This window comes from Canis lupus, chromosome 5 (genome assembly GCF_011100685.1).
Source record: "Canis lupus familiaris isolate Mischka breed German Shepherd chromosome 5, alternate assembly UU_Cfam_GSD_1.0, whole genome shotgun sequence".
Taxonomy (NCBI): domain Eukaryota; kingdom Metazoa; phylum Chordata; class Mammalia; order Carnivora; family Canidae; genus Canis; species Canis lupus.
Genome location: NC_049226.1, coordinates 63,460,381 through 63,479,595, shown reverse-complemented (window position 1 = coordinate 63,479,595; position 19,215 = coordinate 63,460,381). Strand labels below are relative to the sequence as shown.

The 19,215-nt window shown below is 44.1% G+C and overlaps 1 protein-coding gene and 1 pseudogene across 6 annotated transcripts in view; one reads left to right on the top strand and one right to left on the bottom strand.

The window, feature by feature from the left end:
• LOC479600 (beta-catenin-interacting protein 1) overlaps positions 1-19,215 on the top strand; it is a 155,427-nt gene that overhangs the window by 104,438 nt on the left and 31,774 nt on the right. For all 6 annotated transcript variants that reach the window (XM_038537920.1, XM_038537923.1, XM_038537921.1 and 3 more), the window contains one exon: positions 14,767-14,889. In XM_038537920.1, coding sequence (XP_038393848.1) covers positions 14,767-14,889 — 123 coding nt within the window. The remainder of the gene's footprint in view (positions 1-14,766; positions 14,890-19,215) is intronic.
• LOC119872068 lies at positions 16,101-16,211 on the bottom strand (annotated as a pseudogene).

Sequence of the window (19,215 nt, the reverse complement as noted above, 5' to 3'; positions counted from 1 at the left end):
GCAACAAGGTTGGCCGCAGGGCATTACCAGCCCCTGAGAGAGATCCTGGGCCTCCAGGAGCACATCCACCTGGACCCCTCCAAATGTTACAGCCGCATCCTGAAGGAGACCCCTTAATCCTTAAAAGTCTAAGAATCCAGTTCTGGGACCACCCTCTCTGCCTGCTCCCTTCTGTTCCTTTCCTTTCCTCCTTTAAAAATCAGGCCAAAGGAATGAGACAGGGGGTGGGGAGGCAGGGGACCAGCCAGTTGCTGCCCGGGTGGCTGGATGGGGATGTCAGGCCCCAGGCCTGGTGAGGAGGGAATCCACACCGGAGGGTGGCCTGGAGGGAGAGAGGAATTAGGAGGGAGGAGGGATGCCCAGGTGGCTCAGCGGTTAAGCGCCTGCCTTCAGCCCAGGGTATGATCCTGGAGACCCGGGATCGAGTCCCATGTTGGGCTCCCTGCATGGAGCCTGCTTCTCCCTCTGCCTGTGTCTCTGCCTCTCTCTCTGTGTGTCTCTCATGAATAAATAAACAAAATCTTAAAAAAAAAAATCTTAGTGGTAGAAAAATGAGATAGGAAGTAACTGAGGTGGATGGAGCCTCTTTAAATGTAAACATTAAAGAAATTTGTTACAGATTTCTTTAAAATATACACATTTTCCTGATCACAGTGAATAAAATATACCAGCTGCTGGTTTAGGATGGGTGGTTATTCTGTGCTGCACGTGGGTGCGTGCACAGAGCAGAGCTTCATGGACCCCTCTATAGAATACACCCCTCATACCCCTCTATAGAAACAATATAGAACTTGTTTAAAGAAAGAAGTGCTTATATTGTCTGTCCATCTCTCTGCGTATCTGTCTACCTACCCATCTATCTGTTCTGTCATTCTCATATGGTGAAGTGAGAATATTGAGTTAGGTAACCCATTGAATAGTGTAACAAAGACATCCATCTCTAAAACCAATGAGGGAAACAAAAAGGAAGCAACCCATGGAAGTTGTTAATTTGTTTTATTCTCAATAAAAGCATAATGTTATTGTATTTATTGTGTACTTCTTACCACTATTCAAAGCATTCTCTGTCATTTCAGCTCCAAGCTAACTTCTTTGTTATTTTCAACCCTTCTGTGTCACCATCTTCTGGAAATGCAGCACCAATGTCACACCTTGTTTGTGTCTCCTCCCTGGTCTCTTTCCCCAGGGTAGCATTTGGGGAAATCTCCTGTGAACTCTTAAGACATTGTTGCTGAAGATAATGCAAGTAAAGTTTGAGAACAGCAGGGATAAAAGAAACAGTGTTACAACTTGGTTTCCAGTTACTTTGAGGTGCCAGATGAAGATGCTAGATTTGTTAGGGTCATTTTTTTTTTTTTTTTAATTCATTTGATAGCATGAGCAGGAAGAGAGGCAGAGGCAGGAGAGGGAGAAGCAGACTCCCCGCCGAGCAGGCAGCCTGACATGGGGCTCAGTCCCAAGACCCAAAGATTATGACCTTAGCCAAAGGCATACACTTAACCATCTGAGCCACCTAGGTGCCCCTCTTAGAGCCATTAGTAGAGATTTCACTATGTTTTAGAATAGTGATTCTTGGGATGCCTGGGTGGCTCAGTGGTTAAGCATCTGCCTTTGACTCAGGTCATGATCCTAGAGTCCTGGGATTGAGTCCCACATTGGGCTCCCTTCATGGAACCTGCTTCTCCCTCTGTGTGTGTGTCTCTCATGAATAAATAAATAAAATCTTAAAAAAAAAAAATTAGTCTTAATGGTAAGCAAAATTGAGCATACAGAGTGCCTAGAATGTAGCTGATGATCAGTGAGTACATGCTGTATTTGATGTTCAGTATACAAAACCAGATATTATTTAAGCCAATAGAATTTTTTTCTTTTTTTTAAGATTTTATTTAATCTGGGATCCCTGGGTGGCGCAGCAGTTTGGCGCTTGCCTTTGGCCCAGGGCGCGATCCTGGAGACCTGGGATCGAATCCCACGTCGGGCTCCTGGTGCATGGAGCCTGCTTCTCCCTCTGCCTATGTCTCTGCCTCTCTCTCTCTCTCTCTCCCTCTCTCTCTCTCTGTGTGTGTGTGACTATCATAAATAAATAAAAAAATTTTTAAAAAAGATTTTATTTAATCTCTATACCCAACATGGAGCTTGAACTTACAACCCCGAGATCAATAGTCACACGCTTCACTGACTGAGCCAGCCAGGCATCCTTCAGGCCAGTAGAATTTTCAGGTCAACACAGAAGTGAACTGAAATTATTGAAATATCTTTTTAAAGATTTTATTTATTTGAAAGAGTATGAACATGGGTTAGAGAGAACAGGGGAAGGGGCAGGGGGAGAGGGAGAAGCAGTCTCCCTGCTGAGCAGAGCTGATCCCAGGATCCACAAGATCATGACCTGAGTCCAAACCAGACACTTAGCCAACTGAGCCACCCAGGTGCCCCATATTATTGAAATACTTCTGGGACGCCTGGGTGGCTCAGCGGTTGAGCATCTACCTTCAGCTTGGGGCATGATCCTGGGGTCCTGGGATTGAGTCTCACATCGGGCTTCTTGCAGTGAGCCTTCTTCTCCCTCTGCCTATGTCTCTACCTTTCTCTGTGTGTCTCTCATGAATAAATAAATAAAATCTTAAAAAAAAAGATTTTATTTATTCATGAGAGACACACAGAGAGAGAGAGAGGGAGAGAGAGAGAGAGAGGCAGAGACACAGGCACAGGGAGAAGCAGGCTCTATGGAGGGAGCCTGACGTGGGACTCGATCCTGGGTCTCTAGGATCATGCCCTGGGCTGAAGGCAGCGCTAAACCCCTGAGCCACCTGGGCTGCCCCTAATAAATAAAATCCTAGGAAAAAAAAAAAAAAAGATACTTTTTAAAATGACAATCTCAGTAGTACTGTTTGGGGAAAAAAAAATCCCCATTATGCTATTAGCAGATCAAATCCAACAATGTATAAAAAGAATTATAAACCATGACAAAATGGGGTTTATTCCAAGTACACAAGGCTGATTCAACATTTAAAAATCAATAATTTGGGCAGCACGGGTGGCTCAGTGGTTTAGTGCTGCCTTCAGCCCAGGGTGTGATCCTGGAGACCTGAAGTCGAGTCCCACGTCGGGCTCCCTTCATGGAGCCTGCTTCTCCCTCTGCCTCATGAATAAATAAGTAAAATATTTTTTAAAAAATCAATAATCCACCATATCAACAGATTAAAGAAGAAAAGTCACCTGATCATGTTGATTAATGCAGAAGTAGTGTTTGACAAAACGTAACACCCATTCATGACAGAAATCCTCAGTATGTTTAGAGGGGAACTCTCTCAACCTGATAAAGAATAATTATAGAAAAATGTAATTAGTAGGCATACTTATTGTTGAAAAAAGTCGGGGAAGTTGTGGAAACCACTAAAGGATTGTTTAAGGTTTTTCCCTTTCATAGCAGTAGACTTTATGATGAAACATTTCAGGGAGATGTATTGAGTTAAATCATTTGCTGTAGCAAAACAATCAGATAAGTATGAATCCTGACTGGAGATTTGATACTATTAGATAATTACTCAATGTAAAACTTGTTTGGTCACACCCATTAGGATAGGTACTATCAAAACCCAGAAACAAACAAGTGCTGGTGAGGATGTAGAGAAACGAGCCCTTGTGCACTGGTGGTAGGAGTATAAAATGGTGCAGCCACTATGGAAAACAGTATGGCAGTTCCTCAAAAATTAAAAATAGAACTACTGTATGATCCAGCAATTCCACATCTGGGTATACACCCAAAAGAATTGAAAGCAGGGTCTTGAGAAGATATTTGTGCAGCCATATTGTGAATAATGGTGCAGCAACGCAAGTGTCCATTGATGGATGATGATAAAGTGTAGTGTATCCACACTGTGGAATATTATTCAGCCTTAACAAGGAAGGAAATTCTGATGCATGCTATAACATGAATGAACCTTGAGGATATTATACTAAGTGAAATAAACCCATCATAAAACAAATACTTATTGGAGATGCTTAGCATAGTCAAATTCATAGCAGTGGTCACTAGGACTGGAGGAAGAGGGAATGGAGAATTATTGTTAAGTGGAGGTGGTTTCAGTTTTTTGGGATTAAGAGTTCTGGAGATGGAAGGTGGCGTGGCTGCACAACAATGTGAATGTAGCTACTACCATTGAATAGTACACCTAAAAATGGCTGAGATGGTAAGTTTTATGTTTTTGTTTTGTTTTTTTTAAGATTTTATTTGGGATCCTTGGGTGGCGCAGTGGTTTAGTGCCTGCCTTTGGCCCAGGGCGCGATCCTGGAGACCCGGGATCAAGTCCCACATCGGGCTCCCGGTGCATGGAGCCTGCTTCTCCCTCTGCCTGTGTCTCTGCCTCTCTCTCTCTCTCTCTGTGACTATCATAAATAAATTAAAAAAAAAAAAAAAAAAAGACGTCAGGTTCACCAGCAAGGAAGGTGATCACCGTGACGTTCCGAGAAAAAATAAATAAATAAAGATTTTATTTATTCATGAGAGAGAGAGAGAGAGAGAGAGGCAGAGACACAGGCAGAGGGAGAAGCAGGCTCCACGCGGGGAGCCCGATGCGGGACTTGATCCCGGGACCCCAGGATCACGCCCCGAGCCAAAGGCAGGCGCTAAACTGCTGAGCCACCCAGGGATCCCCTTTATGTTGTATTTTACTCCACGATTAAAAAGAAAAAAACTTGCTTGGAATTTGAAGGAATGATTAGAAGGCCCCCTTTAATCTTTGAAAAGTTGGATTTAGAGAAAGTGCGATTTCAACTCCCTAAGAATTCTTTTGCAGAATGTGCTTAAAACTAATATTTTAATCAACCATAACATAAGCTCTACAAGGATAGGGACTGTTTAATTCCCTTTAATTGTCTCCTCAGCATGGAGGAGACTACCTGGGGCTCAGTAAAGGTGGGTGGACAGATGGATGGATGGATGGAGTGGATGAATGAGGGGGGTGGATGGAGAGACAGATGGATGGTTGGAGTGGGTGGTTGGAGGCGTGGACAGACGGATGGATGGGTGGGGTGAATGGATGGGGGGTGGTTGGACAGATGGATGGGTGGAGTGGATGGATGGATGTTTGCGGACAGACGGATGGGTGGGGTGAATGGTTGAGGGGGTAGGCGGACAGACGAATGGATGGGTGGAGTGGGTGGATGGACAGACGGATGGATGGGGGTGGATGGACAGACAGGATGGGTCGAGTGGATAGATGGATGGATGAATGAATAAAAGAGAAAAGCCCCCTTCCCTGGATTCTCCCCAGTCCTGTTGTCCCTCCTGACCTTTCAGCCCTGAATGGGACCAGCTACCCCGTCAGCCCCGTGCTGCAGAAGCCTAGCCACTAATCCACAACCTTAGTTCAGCCCCTCACCATTTCTCATCTTGCCCCTGTAGCTGACCTCTAACTGGCTCAGTGGTTCCACTCTCACCCCTCCTGTCACTTCCATTCTGTGGCCAAACATCTTCCCTCAGGCGCAGCATCAGGTCTCCCCCGGCTTCCTCCTTCAGTGCCTCCCCACTTTGCATACACTGTGAGGTTTGAGCTTGTAAAAGCGCATCTAGGCTCCTCCTCATTCGACTTCTGCATCCTCTCTGGTTTCATCTCGTGGCACCCTCCTTGTGGGCCATGCTCCCGGCCACATGGAACCACCGGGAGCTCTTCAGGCTGCCAGGGTGGCTGACAGGGAGCCTGGCCTCACCCAGGGCCGATTTGAGGGGCCAGCGGCCTCCCCGGCAGGTCACTGTTCCTACCTTTTGTAAGGGCAGCACTCACCGTGCGTGCTCCTGGTAGCTGTGTGCAGTATGTGGAATGCTTGTCACATGAAGAGTGAATAAACACAAACTTCTCACTGTGCCATTCAAAAGACCAAGTGTTTGCTTAATTTAAGGATTTGTTTCACACAGAATTGTGGTTTTATGTTAAAAATGAACTCCACATTAATGTAATATACATAAATTATAAAGTTGGCTATTTTGAAGTCTGCAAATGATTTTAATGTGGAAGACCTTGGTTTTCCTTAAGGAAGTGCATATGTTAGTGGTTCTCCAGGGATCTGGGGAGGGCGTTTGTCACCTGGGCACGTTGGCAACGTCTGGAGACATTTTTGGGTGTCACAACTGGGGAGGGTGCTACTGGCATCTACTGGGTGGCAGCCAGGGGAGCTGCTAAACACCTGCAGTGCACAAGAACACTCCAGGACAGAATGATCTGTCACCCAACAGCCGCAGTGCTGAGGTTGAGAGACCCTGAGCTAAATATATCTATTATGTTGGGGTTTTCCAAACACTTAATAATAAATTTATCTGGGATTGTGATGAAGCCCTTAAACCTGTGCTTACAGATTTTGTCTAGAGGTTCTTTGGAAGTATCCTATTTTAGAAGAAAGTTAAGAGTAATTTTTATTTTTAAAGATTTTATTTATTTATTCATGAGAGACAGAGAGAGGTGCAGAGACACAAGAAGAGAGAGAAAAAGGCTCCATGCAGGGAGCCCAATGTGGGACTCGATCCCGGGTCTCCAGGATCACGCCCTGGGCCAAAGGTGGCGCTAAACCGCTGAGCCACCTGGGCTGCCCAGAGTAATTTTTTAAAGTGTTTTACAAAGGCAGAGGAAACCATGCTGTTAACCAGACCATTAGCTACAGTATCAGCTAAAAGGGGGAGCTGCTGTTTGTAAATTTCATGCACTGTTACTTTGGTTAATTAAAAAGTTTCCTCTTACACTAAAAAAATGCCACTTCTTTTGTTTGCTTTTTGTTTTACACTTAACAGTATTACTGTGTATAATACTACTTAACCCCTTTCTTTCCTGAATAAAAGACATAAAGTGAGGCCCCTACAGGGCCCGAGACTGTAGGGATTTCCTGTAGCTCTGGGCTCTACTTGAGATGATGATAGTGAGGTCATCATAGGAACGGCCTCCTGAGTCTCCTTTGCTCTGTCCTACCAGTTATTTCTGAAGCTTAGCTCTTTTTTTGTTTTTTTTTAAGATTTTATTTATTTACTTAGGAGAGTCAGAGAGACAGAGAGAGAGAGAGAGAGAGGCAGAGACACAGGCAGAGGGAGAAGCAGGCTCCATGCAGGGAGCCCAGCATGGGACTCGACCCGGGTCTCCAGGATCAGGCCCTGGGCTGAAGGTGGTGCTAAACCACTGAGCCACCCGGGCTGCCCTGAAGCCTAGCTCTTGCTTATAATTAACTTATCCACAAATATTTGTTGAGCACCTGTGTGGCAGGCACAGTGTGGGCTCTTCACGTATGTTATTTATAATCCTCCAAACAAGGTTGTGGAAGGTGGTCCTGGACATACCTGATGAAATAGGCAGGGGGTGGTTAAAGAATCCACACTTAGTTACAGAGTGAGTCAGAAACAAAATTCACTTACTACGTTCTGTCCAATCCCAGAGTTCCTGCCTTTGCTACCAGACTGCACCTATCTAAAACTTTTAGCAACATCTTGCTGTCTAAAGAATCGAGAGGGCACATTAGTGTAGTACTGAAGGGGATGCTCACCATAAGTGATAAGTCAGGCCTCTTCCAGCTGCACCTCATCACTCTCTTCGAGCTGTACATTTACCAGTCTCGCTGGTCCCAGAATGTGCCACATACCTTACTACCTTTATACCTGATACATGTTTTCATTCTGTTTAAAATACTCCCTCACACCCAGGAGACCTCAGTTATGTCCTTGGGTAGTCTCCACTTGTGCTTTGACGGACTCTAGAGCTAATCTCAGGTATTTCCAGCCCCTCTTCCAGACACAGGGTTAGCATGGCACTTCTCCACCCTGGTGGGTTTGGGTGGGGCCATGTGACTAGGTCTGGCTAAATGAGTTAGGAGCCATTTGTCCCTTCTGAGTGGAAGATTTAGCTCCCATGAAAAGACCCTCCAGGGTGCCTACCCTTTCTCACTGGCACAGGACAGGACCATTTTTGAGATAGTGTCTACTTGATCATGTTGGTCTCTGCTCACTGATGAAGTTGTCAGCACTGGGTGAATCCTCTTCTATAGTCTTTTTGTTTGTTTTTTATTTTTTTTAAAGATTTTATTTATTTATTCATAGAGATGCAGAGAGAGAGAGAGAGAGAGGCAGAGACACAGGCAGAGGGAGAAGCAGGCTCCATGCAGAGAGGCTGACGTGGGACTCGATCCAGGGTCTGCAGATCACGCCCTGGGCTGCAGGCGGCGCTAAACCGCTGTGCCACCGGGGCTGCCCTGTTTGTTTTTTAACACCACCCTGTATAGCCTTTTAATTATAGCCATGCCATTTCGGAATGTTGTAGATGGTTGTTGCTATGTTTGTGTTCTCTGAGAGATTGTGATTTGATTCCCCAAAGCCCAGCACCTTGTGGCGTGCTTCTGTATAGTAGATATTCAGGAAAGATCTCGGAGCAAAATCAGTCAGTGGGATGTGAAGCTTAAAGGACCTTTGACGTTAAGCTGGTATGAATGAACAGGGATGGTCTGATTTAAGTATGAATTTATGATTGGGGACTGTACTTAAGAGAGTCTCTGAGAATGTATGCCTTTTTACATTTTGATTTGGGAACTGTATATTTTACTTATTCGAAATATTTCTTTGGCATAAAAAAAGAATCAGCTGGAGATTTTATACTTCTGTTGTGTAGGACACTTTTCTGTGCAGATCATCTTTAGCAGAGGGCCTGGTGACTCCAATTACATAGTGCTCCTTCAGTGAGGAGAGGGCTAGAGTTTTTCATCTAAGCTGATCAAAGGTACCTGTCGTCATCTAGTGGCAGCATTTCTTAATTGCAGATTCTTAATTGCAGGGCCCAAGATTAAAAGCTGATTCTGCAAACAAAACGTAACACCATCTAGAATTTCCTGGTGAAATGCTGGCAGTCTCTTAAGACATACAGCTGTTATTAATTGTTAGGCTATTGGCCCATTGTGACCAGCCTGGGTTCCTGGGAATGAGAAGGGGCACAAGTCAAGTTCTCTTTTGAAAACAATGGGTTTCTCTTTATAGTAAAAGAAGGAAATCAGAGGGGAACTGCTTGGTGCTGGGTTGATATCAAGGCCACAGCACCCCGGCTCTAGAACCAGATCTCCAGGGGTGGATGACTTGGGTGGCCTGGATGAGTGACCAACCTCTCCTCCGCCCACAGAATTGGGATGTACTAGGGAGGCATAAGTATTACATTTGAAGTTAACCCTAAGATTAACTGTTGCATTCTTTTTCTCTTGATTTTTAAATTGGTGGCAATTTCTTTCTTTTTTTTTTTTAAGATTGTATTTATTTATTCATGAGAGACACAGACTGAGAGAGAAAGGCAGAGACACAGGCAGAGGGAGAAGCAGGCTCCATGTGGGGAGCCTGATGTGGAACTCGATCTCAGGACTCCAGGATCATGCCCCAAGCCGAAGGCAGGCCCTAAACCGCTGAGCCATCCAGGGATCCCCTACAGTTTCTAATGATTAATGTCTACCACGGGGGCACCTGGGTGGCTCAGTTGGTTAAGCGTCCAGCTCTTGGATTTTGGCTCAGGTCATGATCTCAGGGTCATGAGATCCAGCCTAGTGTTGGTGCCTGGCTCTGTGCTTGGTGGGGAGTCTGCTTGGGATTCTTCCTCTCCCTCTGCCCTCCCTCCACTCATGCTCTCTTTCTCTCAAGTAAATAAATAAATCTTAAAAAAAATCTACCAGAATCACAAAAACTAGCCATGTCCTAAAGTCATAGATGTGTCCCTAGATGGAACATACGTGTATGGAAGGTCTGATTGCCAGCCATGCTATTCCATGATTTCCATCAAGAGTGCCATTCAAAATTTAATTGGCTTTTTAATGATCTAGAATGTGGTGAGATGAATCAGGTGAAAACCCCCAACATGGGTGACGTGTTCCTTTATTTGTGATTTTTTTTTGGAAGATTACAGAAATATCATTCACTTGTTTCTATAAATATTTGATAAGGCCAATTGAATGTGATGAAATATTAAAAATATCATTTATTAAATATTTAAAAGTTCAGTCCTTGGAACTGGCCGAATCTCTTCATCCCACTGCCAGCTGAAAGGACCAATTTATAAATTCTGAATTACAAAATTGGAATACTGGGAATATAGCTTACAATTCTTTTGGCCTTGAACCATTAGCCGTTTTCAGTTATGAGCCTTTCTTTTTTCTTTCTCTCTCTTACTTTCTTTTAGAGATTTTCTTTTTAAGTAATCTCCACACCCAACGTGGGGCTCAAACTCACAACCCCAAGATCAAGAGTCGCACGCTCCACTGACTGAACCAGCCAGGTGCCCCACCACAGGCCTTCCCTCCTGTAGCAGAAGGGCACCTGTTGTGCTCCTACCCATCACAGGTTTTCTGTAGTTTGCTCTGCCTGGCATTTCCACATTCCTACTGGGCTGAATACAGTAATTCAGTTTGTCAGGACTATTATGGACTCGCACATTTGAATAATCTTCAGCTTTATTTGCCATGCTTATAACTTCATTAATAAAACCTTAAATATAAAAACAAATTGGAATCAAACATTGCTGTTAATGATGCATTAATAGTAAGTTGAACTAACATCTTCTGTGCTTTAAAAATGAGATTAGTGACAAACAACAGAGGGCTTTGCACTACTTCCTTCAAAGTGGCCTGTTTCTCAGTATTGTATCTGTAACTGCAAGCAGCGTTCCAGCTTACATCCTAGCATGGTTTAACCAGAAATCTGGGGAGGATGGGAGTCTTGGCAACTGGGTAACACACTCAGCCTGACTGCAGTGAGGTTATTTCCTGTGTTTAGAGTGACCTTCTCAGACGAGAGGCCCCAGCTAACTGTGGGACCCACTCAGGCAGTCCCCCAGGTAACTTGCCTCTGTCCTGGGGAATATTTCTGAAGAGGGGCAGGTGGAGCATGACCATCTGAATTCTCTTCTTTACCAAATCTCTTGTCCTGGCAGCAGCTTTTGTGAGGGGAGGATATATTTTCCAAAGGCCCTTTGAATTTCTGGTCTTTATGATCAGGGTTTGGTTTCACATCATATCCTCGTGAAATCTAATTGCACCGCACCTTTCCGGGCAGATCCCACAGTATTTTTATGTATTCTGTGCCTCTGGAATCTCTAGTCTCTTCCACTTGGAAGGAACATCCACCTGCCAGAAACAAAAAGCACCTTTGCAATGTCTAAAACTCCAAGTCATACCTCTTTTTCAGCTCTCAGCACCCAAACTACCTTCTCTATGAGACAGTTTACAAACCAGAGCACTGACTTTAATTGTACTACACATGAGATTCCTTATATACTCATCCATTTACTCAGTAGTTCCTGAGTAATGACGTGGTGCTAGGTGTTGGGAATTAACAGAGAACAAGAGGTCTCACTCTCCCAGAATCTATTTTTGTTCATGAATGAGTGGAAGAGGAGAAATAACACCACCACCTATGGGCATTTACCGAGTGCCGGACTCTGTCCTAAACATGTCACAAAATGTGACTAGTTTGATCACATAGCGACCTATCCAATGGGTACTATTGCTGTCCTCAATTTATGAATGGGGAAACTGAGACCCATGGAGGAAGCCAAGTAACCTGCCCTGAGGCTCCAGGTTGGCACCACTGCCCTATGTCTGACAGTGTGCCGATGAGTAGCAGAAGGAAAGGAAAAAGGGAAGTGAGGACCAAAGCAGCAGATGCAGTAGTAGTAGTTGGAGGAGGGAAAGTTAGAACAGAGACCTGAGTGAGGTGATGAGTCCCCTGAGACCCTGTTGGGTTCGAAGAGGTCAAAGCTATTTTAATAATGTTAAGATTTTACTTGCCTTTTTCCTCATTCTCTCTTGCGTGTCTGGTGGAGTTCTCTAGAGGCTGCATGACATGTGACAGGGCAGCCTGTTGACTGCAGAAAAGTGAGGACTCGGCTGTCTTCTGTTAAGCCAGATGGTAGAAAGATTTGCAAAAATAGAAAACATTGCCACCCTTCTTAGTAAACTCTATTTTAAAAAATATAGTTATTGGGGCACCTGGGTGGCTCAGTTGGTTAAGCATTTAACCCCCTGGGGTCGTGGGATCAAGCTGAGTCAGACTCCCTGCTCATTGGGGAGTCTGCATCTCCCTCTCCCCCTGGTTGCACTCACTCTCTCTCTCTCAAGTAAATAAAATTTAAATACATATATTTTTTCCCATAAAAATGTTATTTATGTTAACATATGTTGTTTTTAAAAATGAATTGGTAAATGATAAAATTTTTTCTTGATTTTTGATTCCTGGGGCAGTAAATGATTAAGTAGCCAGATAATAGATCCCCCATGAACAAAAGCCATTTAGTGTCCTCAATAACATTTGGGGTCCATGGGCTCTGGGAACAGAGGCAGAGAACCACTGGTTTAGAAGCTTCCCTCTGGCTGCTGTGTGAAGAGCACATGCAGGAGGGTAAGGGTGAGGTTGGTTACCTGGATTTTGCAGATAGTCCAGGTGAGCAGCACAGATGACAAGAAATGGCTCTGTCTTGATTTTATGTGTGGGTTTTTTTTTTAAGATTTTATTTATTCATGAGAGAGAGAGAGAGAGAGAGAGGCAGAGGCAGATACACAGAGGGAGAAGCAGGTTCCATGCAGGGAGCCTGACGTGGTACTTGATCCTGCGTCTCCAGGATCACACCCTGGGCCGAAGGCAGCGCTAAACTGCTGAGCCACCTGGGCTGCCCTGGATTTTGTTTTAAATTGTGGTAACGTACATGTAAAACCTCTCATTGGAAGTGCACACTGTGTTAAGTACATCCATTCATTTTGCTGTGCGGCCAATTCCCGGAACTGTTTTCAAAATTGTTACAAAATTGGAACTCTATACCCATTAAACAGCTCCCATGGGTCTGGCTTTATTTTGCAAGTGAAGACAACAGGATTTGCTCTTGGTTTAGGTATGGTGTGTGTAAATGTCTGGTAAATGCGTCATTAATTAGTGAGATGGTAACTTCTCCCCTTGCATGCCTGCTAGTTCAGAATGGCACACGTGAACGCCACATCAGAGTAAATACAGGTGAAGCCTGGTGCTTCTGATTGGCACAGTCTCCTGTCTTCACATAATGGTCATCAAGCAACAGCAGACACATGGTATCACATCATTGAATCTTATTTTTATTTATTTTTTATTTTTTTAAAGATTTTATTTATTCGTGAGAGACAGAGAGAGAGGCAGAGACACAGGCAGAGGGAGAAGCAGGCCCCACGCAGGAGCCTGATGCGGGACTCGATCCCAGGACCCCGGGGTCACGCCCTGGGCCGAAGGCAGGCGCCAAACCGCTGAGCCACCCAAGTGCTCCGAATCTTAGTTTTAGATCCTTCTGAAGATGGACTTACAGAAAAGCAGGTAGTTCATTTGACAAATAGGTACCGTCTCCTTGAAAATGAAGTTTCATGCCATTCCTTCTGCTTAGATCGGCTCAGCTGGGGCAGGAATATACATGCCAGGGTTATGATGTGTGCACTCATGAAGGCAAAAAGAAATGAAAAAGGTTTGGGCTGCCCATTATATGCTGGAGGAATGGGGACTCAGAGAGGGCCCTGGCTCTCAGTGGGAGAAGGTCTCACGCAGGGTCCGTGGGAGCCAGGCCCCAGGCAAAAACAATGGATAGGAATGAGACTTAGATTTCACTGGTGTGAGCGGACCACTAGGATGGCAGTTCTTACCTTACGGATGAAAGCAGCAGTGCTGGTTCCCATCTAAGAGGGATACAGGTAGCCGTTCCAGTGATCTGCCCCAGCCTTGTGGCTTGCGAGGGTGTCTCTAGTGTACAGGTGAGGAGACTGAGATTAAGAGGTCAGTTATGTACTCAAGGTCACACAGCGAACAATAGAAGGGAGCTGGAATTTGACTCCAAGTCGGCCTGACCTCAACGTGGGTTATTTGCAAACCCTGTTTTCAGTAAAGTTTTTCAGAAATTTTGCATTTAGTTTTATTTATACTCTATATTTGTAATTTTATGTTCATAAATTTTCTTTTTCTTTTTTGAGATGTTCATAAATTTACTATTTTTATTCATAATGCTAGTTTTAAATAGGTGATTCTATATTTTTATTGCCATAAAGAAGTGTTAGTGTCTTTTTCTTTGTAACTTTCCTGTGATAGGCTAAAAACAGATAGTTTGTCTATAGCCATCAGTCTCTCTTAATTTCTAGAGCAGCTTATTTCTCAATTCTGATTGCTTCATAGACTCAGTTTCTACATTACTTACTCTGGAATTAATCCCATTAGGGTCTTAATACCAAACTGCACAAAACACAAGTGTTGGGGGACCTGGGTGGCACATCTACCTTTGGCTCAGGTCATGATCCTGGGGTCCTGGGAAGGAGCCCTGTTTCAGGCTCCCTGCTCAGTAGGGAGTCTGCTTGTCCCTCTCCCTCTGCTCTTCCCCCTGCTCGTGCTTGCTCTCTCTCTCTCAAATAAATAAATAAAATCTTTTTTTCTTTTAAAGATTTTATTCATTTATTCACGAGAGACACAGAGAGGCAGAGACAGGCAGAGGGAGAAGCAGGCTCCATGCAGGGAGCCCGATGTGGGACTGGATCCTGGGACTCCAGAATCATGCCCTGGGCCAAAGGAAGGCGCCAAACCGCTGAGCCACCCAGGTGTTCCTAAATAGATAAAATCTTAAAAACAAACAAACAAACAAACAAACAATTATTGCCTTCCAGACTAATGAATGTTTTGTTATTTTAGTAATAGATGGGTGTTTTTATTAAAAAGCAGTGGAGTTTAATAATTCTGACCTGGTGTATTTCCATCTTTTTCTCTTTTAAATACAGTTAACAAGCACAAACCATGGCTTGAGCCCACCTATCATGGCATAATCACAGAAAATGATAATGCAGTGCTCCTCGACCCTCCTCTGATTGCCCTGGATAAAGACGCACCTCTGCGATTCGCAGGTACGAATGTGGCTTTTATCTTACTGTTGATAAATGTGGATTGGATGCAGAGCATTTCACATAAATGCAGTTAGGTTACTTTTGAGCCTTTCTGAGAACGTCTTGCTAGCTAAGAGGTGTTTGTGGCTTCTGTGTACTGCATCTCTTGATTTTCATAGTTGTTTGGTAGCCGAAAAAAAGCCTTGTAGAAAAGCAAAATATTTATTGCATCATTGTATTCCTTGGTGTGACCAGATAGGTAAAATCTGGACCAGTGTGCCTCAGACTAGCATGCACACAGAGTGCCTGAGGATCATGTTAAAAATGCAGATTTGGGTACAGTAGGTCTGTGGGGACCTGAGATTCTGCTTTCTGACCTGTGTAAATAACCTTACCAGATTATCTAGCTTATGTTTTTGAGTGGACTGATACATTTCCTGCATTTTAAGAAGTGCCTGGAGTCAGGAGTTCTAGACTCACTCCCTTGGGCCTCTCTCTGGGGTGTCCACTGCAGACCTGTTGTGTCTAGAGCACCCTCCTGCTGCATTATTAATAATACAGAACGTTTATAAAGCCTTTGCAATGTTGCAGGCGCCGTTCTAAGTGCTTTCCAAACACAAATTTGTATTTAATCCTCCACAGTCTTATGAGGTAAGTATGCTTCCTGCCATCCCTGGTTTCTTTCTTTCTTTTTAAAGTTAATATGTTTTAATATGAGGAATTTCAGATGTCGTGCTCTCAGTCACTCTGGTTCCTCCAAAGTCAGAATCATAGTCTTCAGAATAGCCCTTTCCAAGAGAACGTTTGTTCCATCCACACTTGCACTGTCCATCCACACTTCTTCCAGTTGGGCTCCTTTGACTTCCACTTGAATATGGACATACATAAAAAAATCCCCTCATGTGTTGTGTCAGAATAGATGGTTCTCAATTTCAGACACCCTCTTCACATAAAGAAGTCCAAACCATGTTCACCCCGGAACATGGAACACCCCGGAACTGGAAACATTTGGAGGATATGCCAGTACCTCTAAGTCAGACATTGGGTTCTCAAGTGAAAAGCTTGGAAAAAGAAGGCATATTTGTTGCAAGTTGGCATAAAAATCAAAATGCTAATTTAGCATAGCTGAGACTTCCCCCATATCGTGTATTTTTAGTGATTCTGCGGTAACTCTGCAACCAACCTTCCTGTGGATCAGCAGCCCCACCATCCTTCTCCTGTGTTTTGGGTGTCATATTCCTTCTCCTCTGTATCAACATTCATACTGAACAGTGAACTCTGGGCTGCAAGAGAGGACTTGTGTTCTTGTCTAAGTCTTTGCCCACAAATGAAACAAAAGCAAATGCCAGTGCTTTCTGCTATCCTCATCTTTAAGGAGAGGAATCTGGGACACAGAGCAGTGACCTCATCCATCAGCATATGTCAGAGGCAGGATGCCAAGGCAAGCAGGGTGACTCTTTGCCATGAAGCCCATGGTGAGCACCACAGGAAGCTACAAGGGAAGCAGGAAGTGAAATATACTTTGAAGGAAAAAGTCATATTAATAAAATATCATTTATTTTTTCTTTCTCTCTGGATTGAATGTTATTGTATCATTTACCAAAACCTAATGTATTATGAATGCAATATTACTTATTTTAAAGTTGTACATTTTTAGGGATTCCTAGCTGTTTTTTATTAATGCACAAAAGATACATATTAAGATTTAAAAATTATAAAGAGAAAGAAGCAGTTTACAGCCAAGTCATAGTGGTAACGTGATTGTATTTGCCATAGTAGACAGGTAAATCAATTCCTTCCTTCTGGAGATTTTCATGGGGAACAGTTATTCTTAGATTCTTTTTAAAAAATATAATCCACATAGCATAAAATCCACTCTTTTAAAGTATACAGTTCACTGGGTTTGAGTGTATTCACAGGATTGTGCAACCATCAGCCACTGTCTAATTCCAGAATGTTTTTATCACCCTAAAAGAAATCCTTGCACCCTGTTGGCAGCCTCTCCCCACTCCCCCCGCCCCTTTTGGCACCCATTAATTTAATTCGTGTCTGTGGATTTGTCTGTTCTGGATTTTTTTGTGACTAGTGTCTTCACTTCGCATGGTAATTTAAAGCTTCACCCATGCTTCAGTAATAGCATGCATCTGTCCTTCCGTCCTTTTTATTGTTGAATAGTATGCCATTGTATGGACATACCACATTTCTCATTTATCCGCTCATCAGCTGACACACATTAGGATGGTTTTCACTTTGTGGTGATTATGAATCATGCTGCTGTGAACATTAGTGTACAAGTCCTTGTGTGGACATAGGTCTTCAGCATGCTTGGGTGTATGCCTGGGAGTGGAGTTGCTCTGCAAACACTCTTACTAAAGCATAGCCTTCCTCCTGCTGCCCTGGAGGGGAGCCTCTGCAGGGCCTCCCTAGTCCTCTGTTGCCATGGCACCTGTCCAGCACAGAACACTGCCCCCTGGGGCCATGCAGGCGGGTACCATCAGGAACACAGACACTTGCCCTCCCCAGCCCACTGGCCTGGGCTTGAGTCCTGCCTCTGCAACTACTGGCTGGATGGCCTTGGGCAAATGACTGAACATCTCTGTGCTCCAGTTTCCTCATTGTAAAACAAGGATAGTGATGCCACATATTTCAGGGGTTTGGGGATTATTTGCTTATTTATAAATATGAAGAGCTCAGGTGCCTGGGTGTCACAGTGGTTGAGCGTCTGCCTTTGGCTCGGGTTGTGATCCCGGGGTCTGGGGATCGAATCCCACATCAGGCTCCCCGCAGGGAGCCTGCTTCTCCCTCTGCCTGTGTCTCTGCCTCTCTCTCTCTCTCTCTCCCTCTCTGTGTGTCTCTCATGAATAAATAAAATCTTTAAAAAATAAGTAAATATGAAGAGCTCAAAACAATGCCTGATATGTAGTAAGTGCTATATATAGTGTTTGCTGCTGCTGTTATTATTAATAGTTGAATATTTTAGAAATATTTTTTTATTTAACATTGTGTGATAAATATTTTTTCTATCTTTCTATAATAGCCTTCATGGTATTCCATTTTCTCACTGAGTTTCTTAACTAGTGTTTTGGGGTAAGCCAGAGGCCCCATTTGGAGGCTTATTTTGATCTTTGATTGGTTTTGGTGATGGCATGGAGTTTAATTTGCCACCATGATGGTGCTGGTGCGGGTAGTAGCATCTACTACTTCCTGAGCACTTACCGTATGGCAGAGGTTGTTCGAAGGGCTTTCCATGGGTCACTTTATCTGATTCTTTTCAATAGCTTCCTGCAGTGGGTACTCCCGCTGCTGCTGGCTTTCCAGATGAGGGAATGGAGGTCTGAGTGTGTCCATCAGCAGCCTGACAACCTTGTTCTTCAGTTAATCCCCAGTGCCCAAGCTGGCATGTGGGAGTAGCTGATGCTCCACAAACATTCGTAGAAGGAATGAGAGGCCTTGCCCAAGATCACACAGCTCATAGGCCATAGAGCTGCCTTCTAGCCCAGCGGTCTGGCTCCAGTGTAGATTGGTACATTTGCTGTGTCCACTTCCCTGATGTTCTCTTTTTTAAAAACTATTATTTTTAAAAATACTTTATTTATTTAACAGAGGGGGGGGGCACCCAAGCAGGGAGAGTGACAGGGAGAAGGAAAAGCAGGCTCCCCGAGGAATAGAGAGCCCAATGTGGGGCTTGATCCCAGGGCCCTGAGATCATGACCTGAGCCGAAGGCAGATGCTCAACCAAATGAACCACCCAGACACCCCCTGATGTTATCTTTAAAACGCTCTATAAATGTCCTGGCTCACAGTCGCATCCCATCACAGGACATGAGTGTGGACAACCACCAGAGTTTACTTGTCGAAGCCCCGAAATAAATATACATGAAGCGTTGGAAGCTTAGTTACCAGAGTGCATTGTGAACCGTCACCAATCAGACACTCATGTTGAACATACAGGGTCCAGCCCAGATTGTTTCCTTGGGAGAAACCCAGAGACTCAAGTCTTGGTACTTGTCAGCTATTCTAGGAAATTAAAATGAGTGAATTCCTTTCTCAACCCTTTTCCATGATCTGCTAATAGCCTAAGTAGATGTGGATATTAAAGCATGTTGTATGTTTTATGTATTCAGTGGGAAGTTAAGTCCTCACACCCCTTATACAGGGCTTGTTCCACTGTTTTGACAGCCATCCCTCCCCACTGCCTGGAGGAGAAGCCCCGCACCACCCATCAGCCCCCGCGGCCCTTCCGTTTACTATGTGGTTCCTGCCCAGCGCTCTTTTTCCTGCCTTCCCAGATGGAGTTTGGGTAATTTATAAGATGTTAAACAGTTAAAATATGAAGAGAATTCGAAA